General features: G+C 39.0%; 1 protein-coding gene across 6 annotated transcripts; it reads right to left on the bottom strand.

Annotated features, from left to right (window-relative positions):
* Nucleotides 1–274: 274 nt before the first annotated feature.
* uchl5 (ubiquitin carboxyl-terminal hydrolase L5) lies at nucleotides 275–27,748 on the bottom strand. 6 transcript variants are annotated; one of them, XR_013298452.1, is made up of 13 exons: nucleotides 27,499–27,531; nucleotides 26,173–26,239; nucleotides 17,901–17,964; nucleotides 17,715–17,820; nucleotides 14,343–14,468; nucleotides 13,030–13,091; nucleotides 12,773–12,903; nucleotides 11,018–11,081; nucleotides 10,027–10,129; nucleotides 6,128–6,241; nucleotides 4,193–4,291; nucleotides 892–1,072; nucleotides 275–377 (listed from the first exon to the last, which is right to left on the bottom strand). XR_013298452.1 is itself a non-coding variant. In XM_077594664.1 (12 exons), exons 2-12 carry the CDS (start codon nucleotides 26,189–26,191, stop codon nucleotides 1,028–1,030), a joined length of 933 nt encoding a protein of 310 aa, XP_077450790.1. In that variant the 5' UTR covers nucleotides 26,192–26,239; nucleotides 27,690–27,748; the 3' UTR covers nucleotides 275–1,027. The 6 variants fall into 6 exon arrangements, 5 of the variants coding, with proteins under 5 accessions (XP_077450790.1, XP_077450788.1, XP_077450792.1 ...); XM_077594664.1 differs by lacking the exon at nucleotides 27,499–27,531 and adding an exon at nucleotides 27,690–27,748 and having other exon boundaries at nucleotides 275–1,072; XM_077594662.1 differs by having other exon boundaries at nucleotides 275–1,072.

Genomic DNA, 27,748 nt, shown 5'->3' with positions numbered 1-27,748 from the left:
AAACAACAGAGAAGCACTGTTTAGCTGACTACCTCCATCTGGTGTTAAAGTTGAGAAATCCAACAGAAGTCGACGGCATTTAAGATTCTTTTGTGAGCGATATCTCGTGAAATCTTCAGAATTAGATCTGGGCAAATAGAAACTGGGTAGTGGGCAGGATGTGCCCCACAGGCAATAGTTTGGACAACTCTGATCAATAGTATAAAGATATATTCAAAAACATTGGTTTGTCTAAAAAAATTGGTTGAAATCCTTTGACAAAAACATACAACAGTTTGCAAACTTCTTGACATTTTATTATGAAAATAAGACAATTTCAGAACATTTTCTTCATCATGCACGCGATCTGGTGAACTCATGAGGTTTGTCTGCTACACCTGCAATGTAAATCCATACCTGTCAACCTCGGCCAATTGCTCCCCTTACAACCCAAACACAACATGGCACATAATTACTCACATAGGGCGCACTTAAAAGTCTAAAATTTGCCCCAAAGTGGACGGGGTGCCCAATCAGTCGGTGTTTTGTATGCACTAAATTCAAGATTCTGTATAAGTCGCTGTATGACGCTGACAGCTTGACTGTCTGGGTACATTGCTTGCGGACGCGCTAAGTTTATATAGTTAAAAGGCGGACGTGACTGAAGACAGGATGCGGATGTGAAAGGGGTGGGGGGTTGGGACGCACCTAAAAATATACGAAAGTGGAAATAACATGACGCTCGTGCGCATATCATGCTTAAAGCATGATTGCACACCAAGACGATCCGGATTTAAGACGAGATCAGTCTGAGCTTTGATACGGCGTACACAATTTGAAATGATAAAAAAAGGATAAAATACGGGAAAACGTGTAAGTTGACAGGTATGCAAATCTAACATGTGGACATACCCAAATACCAGTGAAGACATGCTTGAGGGCACCCATTGCCATTAACGGAGTATGTAGGTGGCTCACAGGCAAAATCATGATTGGACAACTATGTGCGTGCATGGCCAAGTGATCAAGATGAATTTGTTGATGAGGATTACTTAGCCTCCTGGGCTTTTTTGGCACTCTGTTTCTCCTTTGCCTGTTGAAAAAGAGAAAATAAGAATAGTCATTAAATTAAATAAATAAATAAAATAAATACATTAAAAAAACAACGATTTTATAGTGTTTCAGGAACATTTCCACCCTCTTTCGTCAATTTTACTCATTGTTCAAAGCAATGTGAAATTGTGTGACCTGGTTAAAGGTTGAAATCTACTGTGATCCTTCAATATTTCCAACATCAACATTTGCAGCTTCAGTGCATCACGTTTTTTATCTTAAGTATATTAAAACGTCAAAATCCCGCTGAAACTTGCAAGCACAAGACAGGAGATGAAAAATGGCGCAAGTCAGGGCAGCGCTTCTTTGCTGGCGCAGAAATGGGTGGCACTCAGTGCTGAGGAAATGAAATTCCACCGGAGAAGAATAACGCGCCGATAACACAAACAGTGTCGTGCCTTTTCTTCAGATTACATTACATACATTTCGCATCGCGCACAGAAAGACTACACTGAGCCTTTTCCAGCATTATATGGATTTTGAATTGCTGTTGAAAATGCCTCTTAAACATCCCTTGTCATCTAATGCATCATAAATGAATCTACCATGTGTTACATCAAGAAGGAAGAAGCAAACATTCGGCAACCATGAGGAATAAAATTATCGTTAAGATGGAGAATGCCCAATCACAAGGGTAGGGAACCTATGGCTCGGGAGCCATATGTGGCTCTTCTGATGGGTGCATGTGGCTCTTTGCTAACCTGTGAGGTAAAACATGTATTTAAACCGCTGGTGACAGAGCCGAGTCTCGAATGCACCAATAGGAGCGTCACGTCGGCACTATGGCGCTGACACTCCATCTATATAGTATAGAAGTTGTTCACAATCACATGCCTATGTGGCTTCAGAATTGCAGACTTTTTTAGAGCCTCGCAAAGGTGCAAAGCATCTCATTTTCTGAACCGCTTTATACTCATTAGGGTGGCGGAGGGTGCTGGAGCCTATCCCAGCTGACTCCGGGCCAGAGGACACCCTGAATCGGTGGCCAGCTGATCATATGGTACAAGGACACGGACAACCATGCACACACACATTCATAACTAGGAGCAATTTAGTGTCCAATCGGCCTACCCTGCATGTTTGTGGAATATGAGAGGAAACTGGAGTACCCTGAGGAAACCCATTCATGCCCAGGGAGAACATGCAACCTCCACACAGGTGGATCGACCTGGATTTGAACCCAGGACCCCAGACCTGTGAGGCCGACGCAATAACCACTCGCTCCACAGGGCCACCCCGGTACAAAGCATGTACTAGCTTAGTCCAAGGTGGCTGCGCACGGGCGGAAGTGCTTTGACAACATTTGAAAAACCTGTATTGTATAGCACCCATTGGTTATACTGTTCCCCCCTGATGTTAATTCAAATGTGCACTAACCAAGTACCAACCATTAGTAAATGCCATGACACTTTGATGGGGTTATTAGGAGACATTCAAGCTGTTTTCAGAATACTAAAGTGAGGGGAAGATGGACACGAATACTATGATGGTACCAGGCCTCTTATGGCAGAGATTGGGTGTCGACCAATTTGGGTTATTGACCTTACCGACTCATTTTTTCTCCAGATTTACAGCTAACATCCAATATGAAATGACCAAAAAAATGAGAATGTTATATTATCAAAACCCTTCCGCCATGTTGAAATATAATTTCAATTAGAGCTGGGCGATAAAACTATAACGATAATTATTGCGACATTATTTTGGTCAATGATATGAAAAACTAGATAACAATTCTATAATTTTAAACTGCAATTACACCACCCAACCACCAGAGGGAACGGGGGCGCTGTTGAAAGAACAAAGCTAGTTCTAGACCAATGCTCAGGAGAAGAGAAAATATGTTTTAGAATGTTAGCAAGAGGCTAAAACGGCGCATAAACGCAAAACAACAATAATGGCCAAAATAAGCGATTATGAGATGCATGACAACACAGATCCAATCCACTAAAAGATCAAAGCGAATTCTCCTAGGCGTATTTTTTATTTATTATCATTATTTTTTTAAATGCCTCTAATGTGTGCAAAGAGCAGCCTCATTGAAATGAAACGCAAAAATCAAACACTTTATAATGGGTATAAATAGGTTAAGTACATGCCAACTTTATTTTTTGTAAATGGCCATATGTGAGGTTAATTTACTGTCTTTTTGTGAGGCTGAAAATAGCCTGCTTACCAAAGATGATGGTGTCTTCAGTTGATTATTTTATTTATTTCATATTGCACAGCAACTTTTGGTTTGAAGGCAAATTTAAAAAATAAAAACGCCTATCAAAATTTCGCCAGGTGTTATGCTTTACTTTTGAGTGTAAGGAGATTTCTTATTTTTATTGCATAACAGAACAACTAAAATACAATCTTAAATTTTAACATAAATATGCTCATTAACATGAATATGTACATTAGTATGTGCTCTCCGATATTAAATAAATCAAACTCAAACTTTCATAATTTAATGAGGAAAGTAATTTCTTTATTCACAGAAGTTTTTTAGTTTCAAATTTGAAAGAAAAAAGATGTGATAGTTATCCTGATAATTATCGATAATGATATTTTTTTTTACCGTGATAACAATTTTTGTCGTATGGCCCAGCTGAAATTTCAATAATATTTAAATAAACATACAATTGAAAAAAAATCACATGTATGGTTTAAATAAGATTTTTATAGTTTAAATATTTAATTTCCATTTCATGCATTTAATTCAATTTTATTTATTGATAATAATCATTTAATCGTTTCAGCAGTTATTTATTTTAATATATATTTAGTTAAATTCTTGTATATTTACTCCAACACAAAGCAATCGTGGTTGATTCGATATTTCACAAAACGTAACTTATTTTCAAGTTAAGTTGTGTGCTTATGTGCGTGTGTGTTTACTTGGCTGCCAAATGTTTGCCTCCACCTTTGCCTCTCCCACCAACCTCAATGGAAAATATCTAATAAGAATCTGGCTGTTTATATGTAGCAAAAGGGACTAACAAGAATAATTTGAAAAAGAACACAAAAGGACAGACAACAGAGATTCTGAAAAATAATGGAAAAAAATGTAGAACAAAATCTACTAGAGACAATTCTAGTCACAAATGACAGTCACCTTCTCCACCAAAGGCATTAACTGCTGGTGCTCAGCCAATGTCTTCAATAACTCCATAATGAATGGAAGATAGTTGTGCTTCCGTCGAATGTTTTCAACCTGCAACAATAAACAAAACCAAAGGGAGGGGGTTACCAACAAGAAAACTGTAGAGGAATAGGCATATTCAAACTACCATACTGATTGAAATTGCTTAAACCCCAAACCCCATTCAGAAAAGAGTGGCCATCGTTTAGAGACCGTTGAGCAATTAAAAAAATTGCATTAAGTATCCAATGAGTGAGTGACGCTGTAGTCACGGGATGGTTATAAGCTAAGTGGAATGTGATGAGGAACTCCTTTGAGCACTCAAGGATCCGCCAAAAATTAAACAGAAATGGCTTTCAATACATCGTTAAGAAACCGGGATGATATTTGATAGCACAACGATCTCTGTGCTGTGTAAAAAGGCGCTATTATGACAATTGTAACGAGGAAAAATGTCTATTCCCAATATTGTTCAAGTCTTAATCGTATTTAAAAAAAAATGACTTTCTGGCCTTTGCTGCCTCAGTCGAGAGAATGGATACCATTTCTTTTTTTTTTACAGCAATGATAATTGGTATGTACTTTTCTCACAAAATGATCAAGATCAAAACAATCCATTTATGACCATCTTAAGTACAGCTGACATGGCCATTGACATTCAGCACCAAATTATATTGTGTCTGGCCAGGCTACTGCTTCTGGTTGTCAGTAATATGTGCACGTTGTGCAGTAGGGAGCTAGTCATATGCCGTTGCTAGTATAGCCGTCTCATTGTAACATAGTGTTTGTATTGTTTCTATTTATATCTGGCTCATCACCCAAGGTTGATGCACAAATCATTTTTCTGTTAAGGCAACAAAGGTTTGTCATTTACAGTTGTACCTCTACTTACGAAATTAATTGGTTCCAGAACTTTTTTCATAAATTGAAAATTTTGTAAGTAGAGCAGTACTTTAAATGTAAATTCTCTAATTCGTTCCAAACGGTAAAAAAAACCCAGAAGAATCTTGAAACATGAAGAGTTGTTGTCGACTGCGATTCCGTCGAAGGCACTCGGCCACAGCTTCTTCCAAACATACGCCGACGAAGGTATCTACAATAGAGGGAGAATGGGCGTGCCAAATATCATATATACAGTGCCTAGATTGCGTCTTGCCATTTCCGCTTTTGTTGCGAGTGAATTTTGCCTATTTTATTTTGAGTTTCCTAAATATCGACGTTCCTTGATATGCTAAATGAGTAGCATACGATTGCGGCATAAATGAATCTACACTGTGGCGTTCTTTTGTAAATGATTCAGCTGGTAGGAACCAATATTAATGGGCCCCGCCGTGCAGTCAAAATGGAGACACAGGAAGTGAACGCACTTCTCCTCTGGAGATGCAAGCGTGCTGCAAATAAATAAAAAGTTGTGAGGTAAAGAGGGCTTGTATTTTTGCATTGGCTCGAAAACATGTAGTATGGTATGGAGTAATAAAAGGGGTGATCCTCCATCGTGGTTTTTCGATTAGAGGACATGGCTGGTCTACAATATCTGCGAACGAGGGATTTGGGTATCGATGCTTTCGTAACTTGGATCTTGTTTTCATATCTTGAGGCACTCAAAAGGTTTCGTAACCTGAAAATTTCGTACCAAGAGGCATTCATAAGTAGAGCTATGACTGTATCTGTATATAACCCGTTTTATTGCTAAGAAATTAAATATGATCACTAGGAAATTAATATAGATTTTAAAGTGTGAAGTGTTGTTGTTACAGTGGAACAATCTCACAAGTGGATAGAAGCCTGCAAATATCAAAAGTAGCATCTTCATCGAAACACTCCGACACCCGTTATTAAGACTGTTAGTGGCTTAACACACACAAGACAAAACATACTTTTCCTTAAAGGTACTTTGGGCACACCAACCTTATATCTTTTAAGTTTCTGATTTTCTTCCTCAATTAGGAGGTGGTACTTTGCAATCTCGGACTGAATGGAGCTCAGAAATGTGCTGCTCTGGTCTGTGTCCATTGGTTCATCCTGGATTTAAAAGGGAAACATGAAAATTGATGTTTCTGATGTGTTAAATTACACCTCAAACACCTGGACATTTGATGAAAGAAAGGGTAACAACAGACACCCTTATTTGTAGTTTCTAAATGGAATTGGAGAATAAATAAATATTGAGGAAAAAAAAGCCATGCGATTGGCTGGCAACCAATTCCCCTGGCTACTGCCCATTGTTGGCTAGGATATGCTCCAGTGCCTCCATGGCCCTTGTGAGGATACTGCCTTTGTTTCATGTAATATGAATGTTAGGTAGCACATTTCACTTGTTTACATTTACAGTTCTTCTTCGGCGCTGAATTGGGTGGCACTCCAAACCAAATAAGAACCATAGAAGAATGATGCGCCGAATAATATAAAAAGATCGAGAAGGACGACATCTTGCCTTTTCCTGTATTGTTCCTACTGAATTTCCCATTGCGCACACAAGCTCCTGGAGGAAGACTACGCAGAGCCTATTCCAGGTTAGTTTGGATTTAAAATCGCGCTTGAAAATGCCCCCAAAGCGTCCTGGGCCCTCCAAAGCAATCAATGAGCCCCAAGAAAAAATTAGACATGATGGCAGTGACCCAAAAAATGACGTTGCTAGATATGCTAAAGGCTTAGCACGCCATTGCGGGATAAATAAATCTACCGTGGGTTACACCAAGAAAGAAGAAGCGAACATTTGTGAAGTGCAACAATATCCTTTTCCAAGGAGACCAAACAAGTGGCAACCACTAGGAATAAAATAAAAAAATCACCATTCTGAGGGATTTACGCCGTAGATAAGGCCATGAAGCTGACATGACGAGAGGATGTCAACACACAGCTCGAGAGCCACAAGTTTGGGGCCATTGAATTTGGCAATTGTCTTGACAGTGTCATGTCCTTGTACAAAAGCATATTTGTACAATAAAAGAAACGGCGGTCGCCATGTTACTTGTGCGCTGAAAACCTTTCGCATAAGCTCCTCCTGCTGCACCTATGACACCTCAAGATTCCATCGATGGTCCAATGCCTCTCAAATCTGACGAAGAGGACTAAAGCTTCCAATAACCTTTTTTTTTTTTTTTTTAATCAAGCAGAGGGGAACTATTTTCACAGTGAGTACAATACTTAAAGTATTTACAATGTTAGTCTTTTCATATGCCTATAACTGTAATATATAATAAATACACTTATTGATAATTGAACTTGCCTACTTGTATTTTGATATAAGCGCGATAACATGTAAAATGTAATAGGGATGATTCAATTTCACTGTTTTTCGATTATCGCGTCTATTGGTCTACATTACCCGTTAAATTCAAGGGATTACTGTTGTGGTTCTTTTCATGAGCTACAGAGCCAAACAGCACAAAACTGATTGTTGGTACAGTAATACCCCGACATACGAGCAATTTGAGATACGAGTAAAATTTCGAGCAAATATTTACGAGACAAATTTTGATGTACGAGCCTACAGCGGACGTGAGCGGCTGCTCATAAGAACATCATGGGCACTGTCTTTCTGGTCGCAACTCCCTCGTGTAATCTCTACAAGCACTGGGCTGAGCGTTGCATTTTTTCAGTGTTTTTTTTAGTCAGTGCAGAATGGCGGATGAGGTTGCTCGATAATACCAGCGGAGTATATACTACTTCTCGTTGGCAAGTGGTCGTGCGTTATCCTATTGTGAGGACATTTGTGTGCATCATTTTGGGAATATTTTGAAGGGAAGACAAAAGCAAACAAACCTCGATAGGTTGCATCTGAAAGTCAGGGTGGAGGCGGGGCAAATAGAGCCAACCCGGGAGAAGGTATAAAAATTTAAAACAAAATTTGAATTAAGTTTAGTGCAAGGTTAGATTAAATTTATTTTTGAGTGTGTCTGCATCGTAATTCAAGTTCATTTAAATTTGTTTATGTTACAAGCGTGTTGCCGTGCAAAAAGTCACCCCCCCTCTGTCCCTCTCCCTCCCCCTTTGTGAAATCCGTCTAATTTTAGTAATATTAAACACATTTTAGTACTATGAAACCACTAGTTATTTGTTACTTTGTTCATAGATGGCGAATTTGAACAAATAAAAAGGTTTTTCCAATCTAATATCCTGTTTTTGGTTTTTATGTCAGAGGGTTGGAACGAATTAATTTGTTTTTAGTTCATTTCTATGGGAAACGAGCTCAGTCCCGGAACGCATTAAGCTTGTATCTCGAGGTACCACTGTATTGTTTTATTCATTCATTCATTTTATAAACCACTTACCCTCACAAGTAGACCTGGACGATAAAACCATAATAATTATCGTCAAATAATTTTATACAATAATAACCTTCAATAAAATTCTATAGAATTAAACTGCAATTACACCACTTGAACACCACAATGAGCGGGGGCGCCAATGCAACGTGAACCTAGTTCCAGAACAAGGTTCAGTAGATGAAGAAAATGGTAAGGAACAAACAGCTATTTTTAGCATGGTGAGAAATAGAGCAGCTAACACAGAGCATGAAAGCAAAAAAGACTATTAACACAGCCAAAATGGGCGGCCCGGTGGGACGAGTATCGGCCTCACAGTACATTGTTTCTTTTAGTGAGGCTGAAAATGATGTATTCAGTTGATTATTTTATTTACTTCATTTTGCACAGCAACCTTTGGTTTGAAGACAAATTTATAGAAATAAAGACCACTGTCCAAATTTCTGAGGGTTTTATTATTCATTACCTTTCATAGTCTACATAGTCTAAAGAGTTTTCTTATCTGTATTGCACAACAGAACAACAAAAATACTTTTTAAAATCATCTTAGATTCTCTTTTCTTTAAAACTAAGGTAGCAGTTACTTTCATATTTGAATAACGAGGAAAGTAATGTATTTACTTATTCACAGAAGTTTGAAGTTTCAAATTTGAAAGAAAAACGTGACAGTTAGTGATAATTTTCGACAGACTGATACTTTTTTTTTATTGTGATAACAATTTTTGGGGTGCTGTAGCCTATCCCAGCTGACTTCGGGCCAGAGCTGGGGGGCACCCTGAATCGGTGGCCAGCTGATCGCAGGGCACAAGGAGACATACAACCATGCACTCTCACACCCATGCCTGGGGCAATTTATAGTGTCCAATCAGCCTACTCTGTTGTTTTTGGGCTGTGGGGGGAAACCAGAGTACCTGTAAGTAAACTCATGCAAGACTATCGGGGATGGAACCCTCAACCCAAGGACTGTGAAGCCGGCACGTTAACCACTGGTCCGCCAGACAGCCGGGTATTTTTATTTGTTTACTACATTTGTGTGCTTTTTTTATTTTTAGTATCTGTTCAAGAAATGAATAAGGATCAGAACTATTAAAAAAGTGCTGAGTAACCAAGATCGGATAAAACTAAACAACACCCAAACTAACTCAGGGACAGCCAACAAAACTTTGGAGCTATTTACCAAAGTGGTCTTACTCCAGATTGATTTCAGAGAGATTGGAACATGCATATTATGCTGAAAAAATATAAAACGTATTGGCTCAAACAGGGAATTTAGCAACTAGGTGAGTCTGTGCAGTTGGAGCTATTTTGCAGGGGTATGCTAATGGTAGCTATTTAGATGCAAAACAGACTAACAGTGAAAATTGAATGTTAAAGGCCCATAAATGCACATTACATTTTTCTTGCCAGCCCAAAACTATAAAAAGCTTAAGGCTACAGCAAGAGGATGTAGTTCGTCTTTCTGACGTCCACTCAACCGTAAAAAGTTGATGTCAAATTTTATCAATTGTTAATGTCCTTGGCTGTTGTGATTTTGCTCACCTCAGTAAGTTGAGTCTGTAGTTCAGCAATTTTCTTTTCATATATCATCTTCCGGTCAGATACGATGGCCATGAGGTTAAAACGAATTTCTCCTTCACTATACCTGAGAAGAATATAACAATGTCACATTTAAAGAAAATGCATTCAATAAAAATTACATTAATCTATTAGATTGTAAGCAGCCCGCCAGCTTGAGTGGTTAGCACGTCAGCCTCACAGCTCTGGGATCCTGGGTTCAAATCCAGGTCGGTCCATCTGTGTGGAGTTTGCTTGTTCTCCCTGGGGCTACGTGGGTTTTCCCCCGGGTACTCCGGTTTCCTCCCACATTCCAAAAACATGCATGGTAAACGGATTGGACACTCTAAATTGCCCTTAGGTATGAGTGAGTGTGAATGGTTGTCCGTCTTCTCGTGCCCTGTGATCGGCTGTCCACCTATTAAGGGTGTCCTCCGCCTCTGGCCCGAAGTCGGCTGGGATAGGCTCCAGCACCCCCCGCAACCCTAGTCAGGATAAAGCGGTTCAGAAAATGAATGAATATTAGATTGTACTCAATCAAGTCAATCGGGAATCATACACACTCACCAGCCACTACATTAGGTACACTTGCCCAACTGCTCGTTAGGGCAATTCAAATCAGCTAATTACAGGGCAATCGCATGGGAGATTTGATTCATGTACGTATGTGCAGCCGACAAATCTGCAGCAACCGCGTGATCAATGTGGACCTCTTAAAATGTTTCCAATGCATTGTTGAATTTATGACCCAAAGGATTAGTTCTGAGGGCAAATGGGGTCCAATCCGGTAATAGGAAGGTGTACCTAATAAAATGGCAGGTGAGCGCAATTAGACAATTGTGGATTGGTGTTGAGTTTTGTATAAGTAATTAAAAGATATAGAATTATAAGATATAAAATTCAAGCTATGTTCACAACAGGATGAGTAAGTAGGTGAAAGGATAATTAATTAGTCCTGCCGTCTGCATTAACTCACTTTTGTATTCTTTTTTCAATGACTGGACGAACAGCGCTAATCCAGTCATCTTGGTTGCAGGCACCTGGTGAAACACAAAACAAGACTGACCAATTGGATAACTTCATTGTCAACCGCACAAAACACAAAACCTGATGTCAGAAAATGTTTGAGACAATTTTATGCAAAGCAGTGCAATATAAATTTTAAGGAATTTAAATCCCACCCAATGAAATTCAATGCCTTTCAACACTTATCAAGATTAATAGTATAACATTTATGTACAGTGTAAAAATCAATATTTGGACAATTGGTTTATATTGGCACCTGACGTTTTTAAGTCCGACCGGCCGATACGAAGAAATCAATTTAAAAGTGGGTTATTTCGGCACAGATGGAGCCGCGCCACTCTCCTGTCGCTCCTGCCTGCTCTCTCATGTTTTAACATTAAATGACCTGCACAGCTCCTCGTTAAGTTGAGGGCTTTGATGTTGTTGCGACTGCTATGCTTGCATTCAGTGCCCTTTATTTGGTAGCAAGCAGTGGGGACCGGCTCTGCCGGTCCCCCCTGCTTGTTTAGAACCAAAAGACAATATTTGCACTATTAAAAAAAAATCTTTGGAAAAATGGGTGTTTAACAAATAAAAGATTGGGTTTACACACTTAGAGAAGGTGAAGAAATTCAATCACTCGTCTATTAGGATCCGTTAGCCGTTTCTGGCCACCATAAAAAAATTAAACTCTGTACATTGCACGGTTTGGAGTGTTTCGGGAGCACCGGGAAACTCGCTGGCGGAAATTCTACGTTTTGTCCATTAGAGGAGGCTGATAACTGATGTGTATGTAAAGATTCTCTCACTACGTTTGTCCAAACCGTGCAACGTAGAGAGTTGAAATCTTTTATGGTGGCCAGACATGGCTGTCGGATCCTAATAGACGAGTGATTGAATTTCTTCACCTTATTTAAGTGTGTAAACAGAGAGCAGAGTTGACGTATGAATCGTTATTTTTACATGATGTGCCCAAAACTCACCGTGTGGTTGATTTGTCCTAACGTAGGACGCCTTTACCCGTCATATACAAATGTCATTTTTGGAAGAATTGAATTAGAGGCTGATAACTGATATTGGAGCCGATATTCATTGTCGGTAAACAAACCGTTCTATGAAGTTCAGAGCTTGCATTTTTTTTTTTTCCACCACTTTTTACATGTTTACTGCCAATGAATATCGCCTCCAATATCAGTTATTAGCATCCTCTAATTAATATCTTCCAAAAATGATGTTTGTATATGACGGGTAAAGGCGTCCTACGTTAGGACAAATCAGCCACACGGTGCGTTTTGGGCACATCATGTAAAAACTAAATGATGATTGGTATTAGTACTGCAAAACCCACATCGGTGGATCACTAATACAGTGTTGCAATTCACTTTAAACCACCATTTACGATTTCCTGAGGCTCATAAATCCAAATCCATGTTAAAGTGTTCATTTAAACACTGAAAATATGGCAAATAATAAAATTAGTTGCTATTTTATGTAATGCATGTTTTGGAAGTAGCTACATTATCGCAAATATTCAAGTTATGCTGGTTGATGGATTCATGTTATTTCGGGACACTGGCATATCATCATGTAGAAAACTATACTAACTCCATTATATTACTCTTACTTTGAGAAACACCAATGCCCAACAGGTGGAAATTTAAAGGCTTGAAATGACTTTTTAATATTCCTATTAAACCCATAGTGACACCTGCTATGTCATTCTTACCTAGGTCAATTGGTCCTTCCCTAAGTCCATCCAACTCATAAAGTCGACCGTTTACAGGAACATAACTCACAAAGTGAAAGGCATCCTCATCTTTTGCAGATGACTTTGCATCAAACTCAAACATTTGCTGCCTGTAAATGAAAATAAATTCCAAATCAGATGAAAACTGAAATGAAACTTGAATACACATTGACCTTTTTTTGTCATCTTAGCCTGAAAAATAATCAGTTTGAAATAAAAACCAAGCATGTATTTACCTGGCAAATCCATTGTGAACTTGTCTGATAACCTCAGAGTTGCTCAGAGCCAAACCTTTCATCTGAGGGAGAAACAGGTACATACATGTAAGATAGGACAATTGACTTGTTGCTGAAATTGACATTATTGTTTTTGTGGAAGACTACTAAAAAAATCATGTCTGAATGTACTTTATATGAAAATCAGACATTTTGAAATCCTAAACAAACTGTACATTTTTTAATTACCATGTATTTGTTACATCACTCATGTAAAAGTCTTTAAAGTGTTTAAAGTATTGATTACTATAATTAATTGATTTTCCGCTGGTCTTATCCTAACAAGGTTGGGGGTGGGGGGCCTGGAGTTAATCCCAGCCGACATTGGGCAGTAGAAGAGGAATGCAAAACTCAATTAAAGGAGTTTTATTTATTAAAAAAAATAAAAAAGATGCACTGTGCTTTTGGAAACGTTACCTCATAAACAGCTTGTCTTAATTGTGCAAGCAAAAGAAAATGCCTTCCTCTCCAAGATAACATTCAAAAATGGGGTTGCAATCAAGTAATGTTATTATGCATCTCTGAGAGAAACAGCAATTAAAAATGGCTGATAAATATACATCCCTAGAATATACCTAGCAAATTTTTTTCTGCTCTGTACATCCAAAACAGAGTAGTTAGTATCAATTTATTTTGCAATTGATTAATCTATTTAGTCAGCCATGGGATAAACATATCTAAAAAACTGGGGTCAGAGGATCGCTAATGAATCAGTGAAACTCCCCAAAGAAAAGAACAAGAAAGTAAGCAAGAGCATGAGACAAGTAACCATAACATTAAATATTTGCATGTATTATTTATCATTGTTTTATTTCATGTTGCTGATGTGTCCTGTTAGTGGTGCACAAATTTACGAATAATTTGGACATTTTATACAATTCGGGTTGTTTAGATGTTTTACTTCCATGTTGTTGTTGCGTGCAGTTATTGGTGCACACAAATTTGTCATTTTGTAAAATGTAAATGACATTAAATGTGAACTCAATTTGAATGACGTGCGCATGACTACAGATGCAATCTCAAGAGTTCCTGACTTGAAATGTGCCAGGGTAAATTCATGCATGGATAAGAAGGCTTTGTTTCCGTAGGTTATTCTCAGACGACAATAAATTAACACTTCTTTAAAATATGACACTAACCAACGTATACACCCAAGCCTAATTAATTCCTGAATTGTTCCAAGAGGAAACATAAAAGGTGAAACGTGAGATGTGTAAGGTACTCAATTTAGTGAGATACTGTTCAATAATAAGAGAAAGTGTGAATAAACTTACAGCAGCATCAAAACTCTGTGAAAATTCTCGGAACTCCGTTAGTGTGTGTCCAAGCAACATGTCAGGATGGGAGCAGTTGAGTAGAACGCTGACGATTGCCTGAGTGGCACAAGCATTGTTGATAACCTGAAATCATACAAGTGGAATAAAATTAGTTAAGTAAATAAAATTCATGAAGTCTGGGTCGTCGGTCTCCACATCCACACACTCCCATAATCACTCATTTTGATTGTGTTAGTCATTTTGCTTTCATGCTCTGTGTAAGCTGCTTTATAGCTAACAATGCTAAAAATACTTGTTTGTTCGTCTACTAAACGTTGGTCTAGAACTAGCGTTCACGTTCAATCAGCGCCCCTGTTCTTTGTGGTATTTGGTGGTGTAATTACAGTTCAAATTTATCGAAAGTTTTTCTTGTAATTGTTGACAAAAATTATTTGACAATATTTATCATTATCGTTTTATTGCGCAGGTCTAATTTCATGGATCGCACCGGAGAATAAATCACACCCCTGGTCAAACTATACATTAAAACCTGCGACTTTTACTCTGGAAAATACAGTATTTGAAATGATATACAGTTAAATCTCGTTACTATGCCAATCTCGCTATTATGCCACATTTGCTCGGCCCCGACAAAATTCAATACAAAATAAATTTATTATGCCACGCCCTAATCTCGCTGCTATGCCACTATTGTGTGTGTTGTATTTTCAAATTCATTTATTTTTCAAATTTAGCCCACAACATCAGCTCAGAAACGCAAGAGAACCGACTTTACACTGCAGGAGAAGGAGATAATCGATGCCGCGAAGGAGTCGAATCAGTCCCCGCTAGCCAGGGGGATAAGCAAGAAATGGGACGTCGAAGTTAAGAGAACCACCGTGAAGTGAAGGGCATTCTCAGCAAGAAGGATGCAATCGAGGCGATCAGGAACTGTTTCACAAAGGCCAAGTTCATCGAAGAAGAGATCCAGACTGAGCCAGAGGATGCTGAGCTACTTGAGATTTGGGAAGCTCTGCCTGCCAAGGAAAAGATGCACGAGAACAAGGAGATCAGGCTGTCTGACTTTCTCGAAACTGACGGGCGTCTCGCGACTGGTGGGTCTTTTACACTGGAGGAGTTTGCAAAGGAGATAATGTGCCCGAGGAGCCAGTGGAAAACAAAGATGAGGTACTAATTGTCGAGGAGGAAATCGTTCCGTTCGAGGAAGCCCAGCGCGCATGGAGCACCATCCAGAAGTTCATGCAGCAGAGAAGCCCGCTGTGATGCAAGCGTGTGATCAGTTAGACAATGAGATGCTCAAGATCTGGCAAAAGAAGACGCGCCAGCAGACACATTTTGAAAGCTTTGGGCTGAGGTGATGGATAACGTGAGGAAAATAAAGCTATTTTTATTTATTTTTTTACAATAAAACCGATTTTAAAACCCCTCATTACTATGCTGCTCTCGCTACTATGCAACGTTTGCTCGGTCCCGACAGGTGGCATAGTAATGAGATTTGACTGTACCTTCTATTTGAGACTACAAGCCAGACCAATTACAATACACCAGCAGTTAAAGGTTTTGAACCACTTTCTCTTTTTTTTCTTCTTCATTTCCACTTTATCCTCACTTGGGTCGTGAGGAGTTCTGGAGCTTATCCCAGCTGCCTTCAGGCACGAGTTGGTGGTCAGCCAATCGAAGGGCACGAGGAGACGGACAACCATTCATGCTCACACTCATACCTAGGGGCAATTTTGAGCAGTGTTTCCCAACCACTGTGTGCCATGAGCAATGGTCAGGTCTGCCGCGGGAAATGGCAATAAGTCATTCAATGTAATATTCAGAGAGAAAAATTAATATGAATATAACAAGATTAAAATTGAACTATTACAAGGTTAAAATCGAAATATGATGAACGTTAAATTATAGCTTATACAATTATCTCATCTCATTTTCTGACCCGCTTTATCCTCATTAGGGTCGCGGGGGGGTGCTGGAGCCAATCCCAGCTGTCTCCGGGCCAGAGGCAGGGGACACCCTGAATCGATGGCCAGCCGATCGCAGGGCACAAGGACTTATACTATTACATGATTCAAATTGTGAAACAGTCATTTTGTTGCTTATTTATCTCTAAAATGAACCCAAAGTTATTTGGTTTCAAAGGCATCAACTTTTGCTGATGTGAAGTCTGTAAGCACAACATTTTTTGAGGGTGATATTAGATCTAAGTAATATTGGTAGAAAAGTCATAAAATTATGTGATTAAAAACATTACATTACTTATTTTTGGGTCACTCGAACCAGAAATTGTTCAGGGTCCGCAGAGATAAACTTTTGGTGACATTTGGTCAGTGTGAAAAATTCGATTTTGGAATAATTTTGGAGGTTTATGTGATTCCTGCTGATAAAACTTTGATGAGAATGACTATTGTTAATATAGGTGACATAGTTTTAAATTAAAAGCTTTTCAGATGGTGGTGTCCCTTGAGATTTTTTCAATGCAAAAAGTGTGCCGCAGCTCAAAAAAGGTTGAGAAACCCTGATTTCGACTGTTCAATCAGCCTACCATGCATGTCTCTGGAAAGTAGGAGGAAACCGGAGTACCCAGAGAAATCCCACGCAGGCCCAGGGAGAACATGCAAACTCCACACAGGTGGACCGACCTGGATTTGAACCCAGGACCCCCACTGTGAGGCCGACGCACTAACCACTCAGCTGCCGGGCTGCCCACTGAACCACTTTCTTATCCAACTGAATTTATTTTCTTCTTTTGTCACTATATAAACATGTTATGGCAGGGGTGCTCAATACATAGATCGCGACTTACCAGTATATCGCCAAGGTACTACTTACAGGTAGATCGCAAGACAATACGATTTGTCAGTCTGTTGATTCCCTTAGCAAAGCTATTTTGAATTTATCTGCAGTAAGCTAGTGCATGAATGGAGAGTGGATTTTCACCCCATTACCTCTCACTACCATACATGTTGATAAATCTGTTGTGAGCTGTATTAACATACATAACTACTGAGCTTTGTCAGAAGTCTGGAAAAAATGTAGATCGTGGAAGGTTGACGCACTGAAAAGTAGATTTTGGATCAAAAAGTTTGAACACCACTGGTGCACATCATACCAATAATTGTATGAGGTATGTAATATAATGTGAATATATTCATTCTAACTCGTGGCCCGGGCTTCTGCGACACGAGAAGTAGATAAGGGGAGGTTGGCTCCTTGAAAATTAGATCTTGGAGCAAAAAAAGTGTGAGCGCCCCTGCGTTATGGTTACTGAACAATATTTGTGAAACTTTTTAATAATGGTAATGAGTCTCAAAACATGATGGGTCTACTCAAACAACGGGTTTAAAAAACATTTTGAACAAATCTTACCTGTTTGGCAAAGAAGATGTGATCAAGTCTAGAGTCCTGCACAATAGACCCCGCTGGCTCTTCACCTGCCTGCCACTTAAACAGGAAGATCAATCCATGCACAGGCCTGAAAGAGATCTTGTAAATTAAAATGTATGTCTTTAGTCAAGGTATGGACAGCAAGATGAGCGCAATGAGTCAACATACTTTAAGTTGTCAAAGTTCTCTGGCTCCATGCTCCATATCTCTTCAACCTGGGCACCCTTGCAGCCTAAGAATAACACAGATACATGGGTAATTCACGGAACTGCCCTTAAATTGTGCAATTTAAGAAATGGCTCGAGACGCGCGTTCGTCACTTATGAACGAGGATTGCTTTTTACGCGCCTTAGTTTTGAACGCTGAGTAATGCTAACCAATTGGCCTGATAGACAATGCTGTCAAAGATAATCTGGTAAACGTTCAACAATACTGCGAATTTTGCTTCCTCTAGCGCAAGATTGCATCGTGTTGGACTCTTGTTTTTTTTTCTTTTATTAAATTTATCAGCCGTTTTGAAAACAAGCTAATTGTGCAGCTCCTGAAGTGCAGAAGGCTAGGATAGTTAGCTACATAAATCACCACGATTCAATTTGGAAATAAGTTAATACAACTCACCAAAACCCTTTATCAGCTCCGTAAACACCCCAGGGTCACTTTCCATGAGACACCACTCACCCGCACTTCCAGCCATGATTGCTAATAATATTCAGTAGTATTAATCTCGAGAGCACATGAACTGGTGGGGCACCTAGCTTAGCAAGGAAGCTTGCAGTGAAGCTAATGTCATAGACTCAACACTGACTGGATGGACACCGGTGACCGTGCTACGCTTCCAAGTGGGTGCGCCTGATTCGTGAGAGCGAGGGCGTCCGCAAACCCACAGCGACCATTTCATACAGATTCAACGGATGAAATAACAGTCCCACAAATATGTCACCCGTAAATGATTTGTTTTTGATAACGTTGTTATAATATATGACTTAAAAAAATAAAAATAAAATGCTTCCTTAGGTCAACCCACCCTCGGTAGGATAATACCACCACGCCAATTTTCAACAAATAATGGAAAATAGATAATCCCAAAACAATTAAGGAGTATAGATATGCAATTAATCTAGCCACCCCATTCTCTCATTCGGGATCTGTAGTAGAAGTCGTAACGTAGCTTCATAGCTGCATGTGGCTCTTTTATCCTTCACTATTTGTTCTCTGCGACTTTGGAAAGTATTTTATTTCTTCTCCTAGTTGGGTTGTTTCCAAAATCTCATCTCATTTTCTGAATCGCTTTATCCTCATTTGGGTCACAGGGGGTGCTGGAGCCTATCCCAGCTAACTTCAGGCCAGAGGCGGGGGACACCCTGAATTGGTGGGCAGCCAATCGCAGGTCACAAGGAGACAAACAACCATTCATGCTCACTCTCATACCTAGGGGCAATTTAGAGTGTTCAATCAGCCTACCATGCATGTCGTTGGAATGTGGGAGGAAACCGGAGTACCCAGAGAAAACCCACGCAGGCCCGGGGGAACATGCAAACTCCACACAGGTGGACTGACCAGGATTTAAACCCAGGTCCCCCACTGTGAGGCCGACACGCTAACCACTCATCCACCGGGCCACCTCCCTTGGCTACAGTCTTATATATTTACATATATATTTTCATTAACATGAAGATGAATATGTTCATTAATATGTTCTGTCCCTTATTAAACAAATCCAACTTAAAGTCATTTCCATAATAGGCCACATGAAATACAGTACGTCATATAAGAGGTTACTTTTTCCCTTTATTAGACAAATATAGAGGATGGAGATTATCCTTGAAAACAATTTGAACTGTGTAAAGAATCAAAATAAAAGCAGAAGACCTAATAGTATTTAATCACTAATAAAACCAACATTGTGGTGATGTTTCTACAATGATGTGAGTAGATAAAAATGTGTTGCATGATAAATCATTCACTGCACTTTGATAAATAATTCAAGTAATATACAATTTGAAACACAAGACTTAGCAAACATTTATAAATAAATGAATGAAAGTAAACAGAAGAACGGTTAGTCATTTGGCAGATTCAAACTGTCCACTTCCGGAGCCTTCAGAGCTTGGAACATAGCAGGGAGCACACTGATTTACCAGGGGCACTAACTTGCCCTGCTGATGAAGCTGTTTGGTATCCGAGCCACCTCCAATACAGTTTCCATTAATGAAGACTCTTGGCACCTAAACACACACACACACACACAAACGGTTGGTTAATCAGGTTGAGATATTTGGCCCAAAAAAGATCAAACTTTTTTTAATTTTATAATCTACGTTTTTTGTGTACATGTATTAGTATTCCCTTGAACTTCTAACTGGTAGTTTTAACCGTGTGATGAAGTGGCGGCCATGTCAAAAAATGAAAAATAATTGCACAAATGCATGTGTGTTAATGTGGCACTCAAATTTCGCCTTCTTTTAACATTTCATATTTATTTTTATTTCATTCAAAACAATGGTAACACTGCATTTTTTCAGGAATTCTGGTGGTTGAGGAATCACAAACATGATGATCATGCTTGGTTTCATAAATGCTGTGCTAGCTAATGCATGTTAACAGAATGACAGAAGAGTCACAAGTCAACAACAGAATAGAGGACATGCTAACAGACTGCAAACATCTGAAGTGCATTCTGGTTTGTGCCATCAACTTCTTTATAAGCTGTGCCTCATTGGTGAGTTCTCTTATCTAATTTTTAATGTATTTGGTTTTCATTGATTTTTATGGTATGGTAGTTGTTATTGCTATTATTGTTATTAGTTTAATACTTATTCTTTTACTTTATTCATAATTTTAGTTGATTTAAGTGCCTACTACTCTTTTTGAGGATATAAGAAAAAAACACAAAATATTTGTTTGGTCCTATTTATTTTAGGACTATGTAATTTGAAAGTATAGTAACATTTAAAAACAACTACAGTGGTACCTCGACATACGATCTTAATCCGTTCCGGGACTGAGATCGTATGACGAGATTCTCGTAACTCGAGTGGACGTTTCCCATTGAAATGAATGGGAAACAAATTAATTCGTTCCAACCCACTGAAAAACCACCAATAACAGGATATTGGATTGGAAAAAATGTTTTATTTCTTCTAATTCACCATCTATTAACAAAGTAACACATAACTAGTGGTTTAATAGTAATAAAATGTGTTTAATCTAACTAAAATTGGGCAGATTTCGCCGACGGGAGACAGAGCCGTTTGGGGGTGTGGGGGGGTGGGGTTCGTTTTTTTTTTATTTCCACGACAACGCACTCGTAAACGGAACTAACAAATTTAAATTAACTTGGATTAATATATACAGACACTCAAACATACGTTTAATGTAACTTTAAACAAAACTGAATTCTAATTTTGTTGTAATCTTTTGTTACCTTCGTTTTCCGGGTTGGCGGTTTGCCACGCCTCCACCCTCACGTTCGCTATCGATGGGCTGTTTGCTGTTGTACTACGTATTCCCTTCAAAATATTCCGAAAATGATTCACACAAATGTCCTCACAATAGGATAACCCACGACCACTTGCCAACGAGAAATAGTCTTGTAGTACATTTTAGCGATCGCTCCGCTGCTCATAAAGACCAGCTCGCAACTCCCTCGTCGTAATGGCTCTGGTTGCAACCGCTTTGAACGGCGCCTATGAGAGAGTTGCGACCAGAAATATTACAAAGAGGGAATTGCGAGCCAGTGCCGCTGATGTTCTTAAGATCAGCGAACGAGAAGTAATATAATACTCCTCGTATTAGATAATGAAAATAACAGGAAATGCAACAGCTCAGCTTACCCACGTATTGATTGTGGGTAATGAAGTTTCATTCTGAGAAAGAGTGCCATTGCCTATCGGCGTTGTGTGCACGAGTATACTTCATTACCCAGAAAGCCCTCTTTTTGCCCGCGCATGCGCGTTGTGCGTTTCCTGCTCGATGCTTAGGAGAAACTCATCTGAATTAATCGTTCAGTGCTCGTAGATATTGTTATACACGAAAGATATGCAAAAAAGGCTTGGTCGCATCACGAAATTTTGATCGCATGACGGGCGAATTATTCGATCGAAATTTCCGTCGTAAGACGAGAATATCGTGTGACGAGCGGTCGTATGACGAGGTACGATACGAGCTTAATTCGTTCCGGGACTGAGCTCGTATGTCGATATTCTCGTGCTTTTTGCACGGCAATGCGCTGATAAAATAACATGAACAAATTTAAATGGACTTGGATTACGATGCAGACACACTCAAAAATAAATTTAATAGAACCTAACACTAAACTTAATACTAATTTTGTTTGACATTTTGATACCTTTCTTCTCCCGGCCGGGTTGGTTCTTTTTGCCCCACCTCCACACTGACTTTCAGTCAATATCGAGGGTTATTTGATTTTGTATTTCCTTCAAAATATTCCCAAAATGATGCACAATAATGTTCTCACAATAGGATAACGCACGACCACTTGCCAACGAGAAGTAGTATATACGCCATTCGCACTGACTAACGGAAAAAAAACACTCAAAAAAATGCAACGCTCCGCCCATTGCTCTTAGAGACATTACAAAGAGGGAGTTGCTACCAGAGACATTACACGAGGGAGTTGTGGAGAGAGAGACAGTGCCCATGATGTTCTTATGAGCAGCATCTCGCGTCCGCTGTCTGCTTGTATATCAAAATTTGTATCGTATCTCAAGATAAATATTTGCCCAAAATTTTTACTCGTATCTCGAATTGCTCGTATGTCGGGCCACTCGTATGTCGGGCCACTCGTATGTCGAGGTACCACTGTATTTTATGTTTTCAATTTTTGAATTTGAATGAGTTTTGAATTTGTTAGACATTTTCTGATAATCACCCAATTTAATGTGGTTGAGTTCAATCTACCGTATACCTAAGTTTAATGCAGATAAACTCATCAAATATCAACGGGGGAAAAAAGAAAACCTTTTCAGTTGAAATGTGACAAAAAAATATGGTTTTGTTCAAAAACACATTTTTCACAGAAATAACATTCCGGTGGAAAGTGGTGCATTGGCCCAGGCAATAAGCTTGATACCATACACTTCTAATGCGATGAGAAGCAACACACCCGGTGAAATAACAGGATGACAAAAAAACATAAAAACATACATACAAAATTGACAAACCAATTGCAAATGCAAGCGCATAATGAGGTTCTTACCGTTCTGGCGCCAGTCATCTGAGCCAAGGCCTCTTGTAGTCTCCTCCCATCATTGTGTTCATCAAGTTCAATTACTTTGTAACTGGCACCTATTTCATTGAATACGTTCTTTGCCATTTTGCAGTATGGACAAGTAGTTTTGGAAAATATCACTACACAGTTCTGTGACACCAATTCCTGCAAAGTTAAACAATTAATCGGTGAAAAAGACATGTTTCAGTGCAAACAAAAAGTAAACCTTTTTCATTATTTTTTTCTGAACCGCTTTATCCTCACTAGGGTCGCAGGGGGTGCGGGAGCCTACCCTAACTGTACATTTACATTGCAGTTTCTACTTTTAGTATCCTTTGGAGGAACACAGTATTGTCTTTTGCAGAGCTGCTAAATTCTCCGGAATTTTCGGACAAGTAACGCAAATTCCGGGATTCCTACAACCTCGCTAAACTCCAGAAATTAAAAAAAATTGTCACTTAAATTTTTTGTGAAGCAACCATTTCGGAAAAGTACCAAATTTCCAATTTAAATGCCTCGAAAATCACAACATCGCTAAGGCTTCCGCATGTTCCGCATTTGATTCAACTGCACTGTAAACCAGATGAATTCGGTAACAAGTGCATTGTGAATTATCCGAGTTACAAGTTCTGACAAATGATTAGTCTTCTGCGACTTCATTGTACCAATCGATTCGGAATCGTTTGCATGGGTAGCCTCTTTCACTTTAACATTTTTGTTTTCGCTTTTTTCATAAGGGTTAGTAAGTATAATTAAGGCTGACTAAATGACCAGTTTGTTGTTTTGAAACAAATCCTACCATTTTAGGGGTTGTTCTAAAGGACGTAGGAGTACACAGCACTGGTAAGTCTTATCAATATATGCCTGCGCGGTATAAGCGCAAAATGGATGGGAATTTGGATGAAACTTCTAATGAGAAACCCAGACACTCGCAGAAGTTTATTGGTTCGGATTCGACGAAATATCCCATGATGAAGCCGTCACCACAAGGACCGACATTTGCACATGACATTTTTCAATAGTTTGCAAAAACACAATATTTAAATTAATGTAAAAACATGATAGCAGTTTGATTTAAATTGTCCTACATTACTTTTTTAACATTGTATATCGATGGGATCGCATTCACTCCGGAAAAACTCCTGAAATTGGACAAGGGTACTCCTGAAATGGGGTTGACGGAGGTTGGCAGCTAAAACAACATTTTCTTAGCTCAGTTTAATGAGCAACATATAACGATGTAAGAAAAAAAAAGGCAAGGGATTAGCCTGTTGCAGTATATAATAGAACAATTAATTGTACGGTACGTCAAAATCAGGCTGATAAATGATCCGGCTGCGATTTAGTGTCTCATTCATGTGTTTGCACATGCACTTGCCACACGGGAGTGTTGAATGTTCCCTTGTTTGCAATATGATATGACACGAGGTATAATTCCATTTTTCTTGGCAACTGTGTATGTTCATTCTACATTTGTGAAACCAACAGTTTTCATGTCAATCATTTAATGGAGGAAGGCGGGTGCGAAGCCGCGTGCATAAATAGCAATGACAGTAGAATCGGAAAGATGAGCACAACACCAAACCCAAACGAACAACAAATTTGGAAACCATCACAACATAGTTTTGTGACACCAATTCCTGCAAAGTTAAACAATTAATCGGTGAAAAAGACATGCTTCAATGCCTGCGTTTTCACCTATTTGCACCTTCTTGCTATTGCAACAAAGTGAATTTCCCTGAGTACGAGATGAATAAAGTTAGAATAACGTCTTTATCCTGTGTACTGCCGGCTACACACGCTGATGTGCCTTCTTTCAAAAGAGAGGCTATGAAAAATCTTTTTTTTTAAATCACTGTGTCTAATGTTGTTACTTTACATGACTGGTTGACAATATAAGGATCAAAATCATTCATTTTAAAAGTGGTCTAATTGGCACAGAAGTAAAATGGTGACGGTCTTCTAACTTTGTTCATAATTTAGACTGCTAGCTTTCAAATGACTACCATTATGAAAAATCTGATTGGAAAAAAAGTTTAATAATTTGGCTTCAACTTTTCGAAATAAAATGTTGGGTTGTGAAACCACTTGAAACTTTTTGAACATGCATTCTGACCAGTTTCTGGTGAACAGATTGCAAATCCAGAGTGATTTCCTGAGTTATCTTCTCAGACTTCCCAGTCTTAGGTAAAAAGTTTTTAAAGTATTTATTTTAAACATTAGTAAGAGAAAAACCTCATTGCATTTCAGTTCCATAATTTGTATACACATTTTTGAAAGACTAAATAAAAATGATGTGAATGTTTATGCTCAAATATGATATTGTTTCTGATTTAGCGCCTGTTTACGATGTAAACAAGTGATTCTCGTGAGTGAGCACCTACATATTATTGTGCCATGTGCGCCTAACTAAGTAAATTATTCAACAGAATTTATTTGGACAAAATAAATGAACAACATAACCACATTTTTATTCACCCTTGCCAATAACGAAGGCACAGATTAAATGTTCTTCCACAAGAGACAATGTACTAAAATAACCTGTGTATCCACTTGTAGATGAGTTGACATATTTTTTTTCAAAGTGATTTTTACACGTGAGCTTTTGTTAAAGATGAAACGTGCTTTTGACTCATTAAAGGTTGAGAAACATTGATGTTAAGCACTTTGTGCTACATTTTCTGAACATGATTGAATACAATTTGACCAGACATGATTTTTTTCAGTTCTCAGTCTGGTTTCTTCATTCTTGGTTTCAGACAACAATTGTAATTTTGGTAAACCCCTGATCACTAAAGACTAAAAACCAAACCTGTGATTATACTTAGAGCTGAAGACTTTATGTCCATGGTACACTGTATCAAAAACTATGTATAAATTTTAATTGTTGGTCTAACATCATCGATGCAAGATTACAGTTGCATTGTCATATGACAATTTAGTGTCTGGACTGGAGTTTTATTTCGTAGACAAAACAGGCTCAGACATGTTGAATCTCTCTATAAGTAAATTGTTGTAATATAAGCATCCAAGTCAAAAAATACAATATCAATGAGACGACATGATAACGGTCTACCAAAGTTAAAACTTGTTTGATTTGTGCTGGAATACAAGTAGAACCACATAACTCACAGAATGAAAAAATAGTTGTATATATATTATAAATATTTGTATATAATCTATTTTTAAAATAAAAGTGCCTCTACTTACGTGAACAAGCTTCACACATGCTGTACTTGCTGATCCACCTGTTGTGGAAGAAGCAAAATTGCCCATTCTAAAGGAAGACAAACTGCAGTTACTTACTTGAACGCAATTTCAAATCCAAGTCAATACATAACAGTCCACAACATTTTCTACCATGACTATCTTTAGGGGGGTCTTGTCACCTTGAAAATGGTACTATGTCACAAGATGTTAAATTAAGTATCAAATGCAAGTATAAAATTGCTGTCCTTAACTTTGCGTCCATAATTTATAGAGCTCAAGCGTTTAGGTGAGTGTTGTTTTACTCTTATTTCATGCCGTGAGCAACTGCTTTGCATTCCGTTAATACATGTGGTTAATCCAGGATAACAACCCCAAAGTGGGCGGCCCGGCGGCTGAGTGGTTAGCACGTCAGCCTCACAGTGCGGGTCCTGGGTTCAAATCCAGGTCGGTCATCCTGTGTTGAGTTTGCATGTTCTCCCCGGGCCTGCGTGGGTTTTCTCCGGGAGCTCCGGTTTCCTCCCACATTGCCCCTAGGTATGGTTGTCCATTTCCTTGTCCCCTGCGATCGGCTGGCAACTGATTCAGGGTGTCCCCCGCCTCTGGCCCTGAGACAGCTAGGATTGGCTCCAGCACCCCCCGCTACCCTATTAAGGTTAAAACGGTTCAGTAAATGAGATGAGATGAGGAGGTGGTAGGTGTCTGTAGTATCTGTATTACGTATACTGTATTACGTATACTGTATACGGCGGCCCGGTGGGGCGAGTAGTTAGCGCGTCGGCCTCACAGCTCCGGGGTCCTGGGTTCAAATCCAGGTCATGTCCACCTATGTGGAGTTTGCATGTTCTCCCTGGGCCTGCGTGGGATTTCTCTGGGTACTCCGGTTTCCTCTCACATACCAAAAACATGCATGGTAGGCTGATTGGACACTCTAAATTGCCCCTAGGTACGGGTGTGAGTGTGCATGGTTGTCCGTCTCCTTGTGCCCTGCAATCGGTTGGCCACCGATTTAGGGTGTCCTCCGCCTCTGGCCCGAAGTCAGCTGGGATAATCTCCAGCACCCCCCGCGACCCTAATGAAGATAAAGCGGAAATTAGATGAGAAGAACCCCAAAGTATGTGACGTAGTAAACATTTTAACATTTGAGTAACATCCAGATTTTACTTTTAGGAGCACTGTCCTACGTGATAAAGCTGTACAGTGGATTTAATCTGTTCAAAACATAGTCTGCTGCACCCTTTGATAAAATTCCATATACCCCAATTGTATATGTATTTCAGAATTTGTTGTATCAAATGATTTTGAAAATGACTGAATACAAATAATGACCTTTGGCAAGTGGTCCATGCCACTCGAAGAAAACATCCAGCACGAGAAATCATGGATAAAAAATTACAAACGTATAAAAAAAAGTATTTACTGTATGAAACATGCAGTCAATTTGAACAATAACGCGTAAATAGAAAGAACATGCAAATATGTTTTTGGTTGATAATGTAATAAGTTCACTTAAAGCGTACCTTACATGAACACCGGAAGTAATAACCGACTGTCTGCCACAGATATGCGTATACACAGA

Source organism: Stigmatopora argus, chromosome 24 (genome assembly GCF_051989625.1).
Source record: "Stigmatopora argus isolate UIUO_Sarg chromosome 24, RoL_Sarg_1.0, whole genome shotgun sequence".
Taxonomy (NCBI): domain Eukaryota; kingdom Metazoa; phylum Chordata; class Actinopteri; order Syngnathiformes; family Syngnathidae; genus Stigmatopora; species Stigmatopora argus.
This window is presented reverse-complemented; position numbering and strand designations above follow the sequence as displayed.

What these genes read in the sequence shown, in the direction of transcription:
- uchl5 (XM_077594662.1), bottom strand. An exon ending in AGAAACTTAAAAGATATAAG is followed by an intron (nt 4,292 to 6,127) that starts GTTGGTGTGCCC and finishes TTATTGTTGCAG; the next exon opens with GTTGAAAACATTCGACGGAA. An exon ending in TAATGCCTTTGGTGGAGAAG is followed by an intron (nt 1,073 to 4,192) that starts GTGACTGTCATT and finishes CTTTTTCAACAG; the next exon opens with GCAAAGGAGAAACAGAGTGC.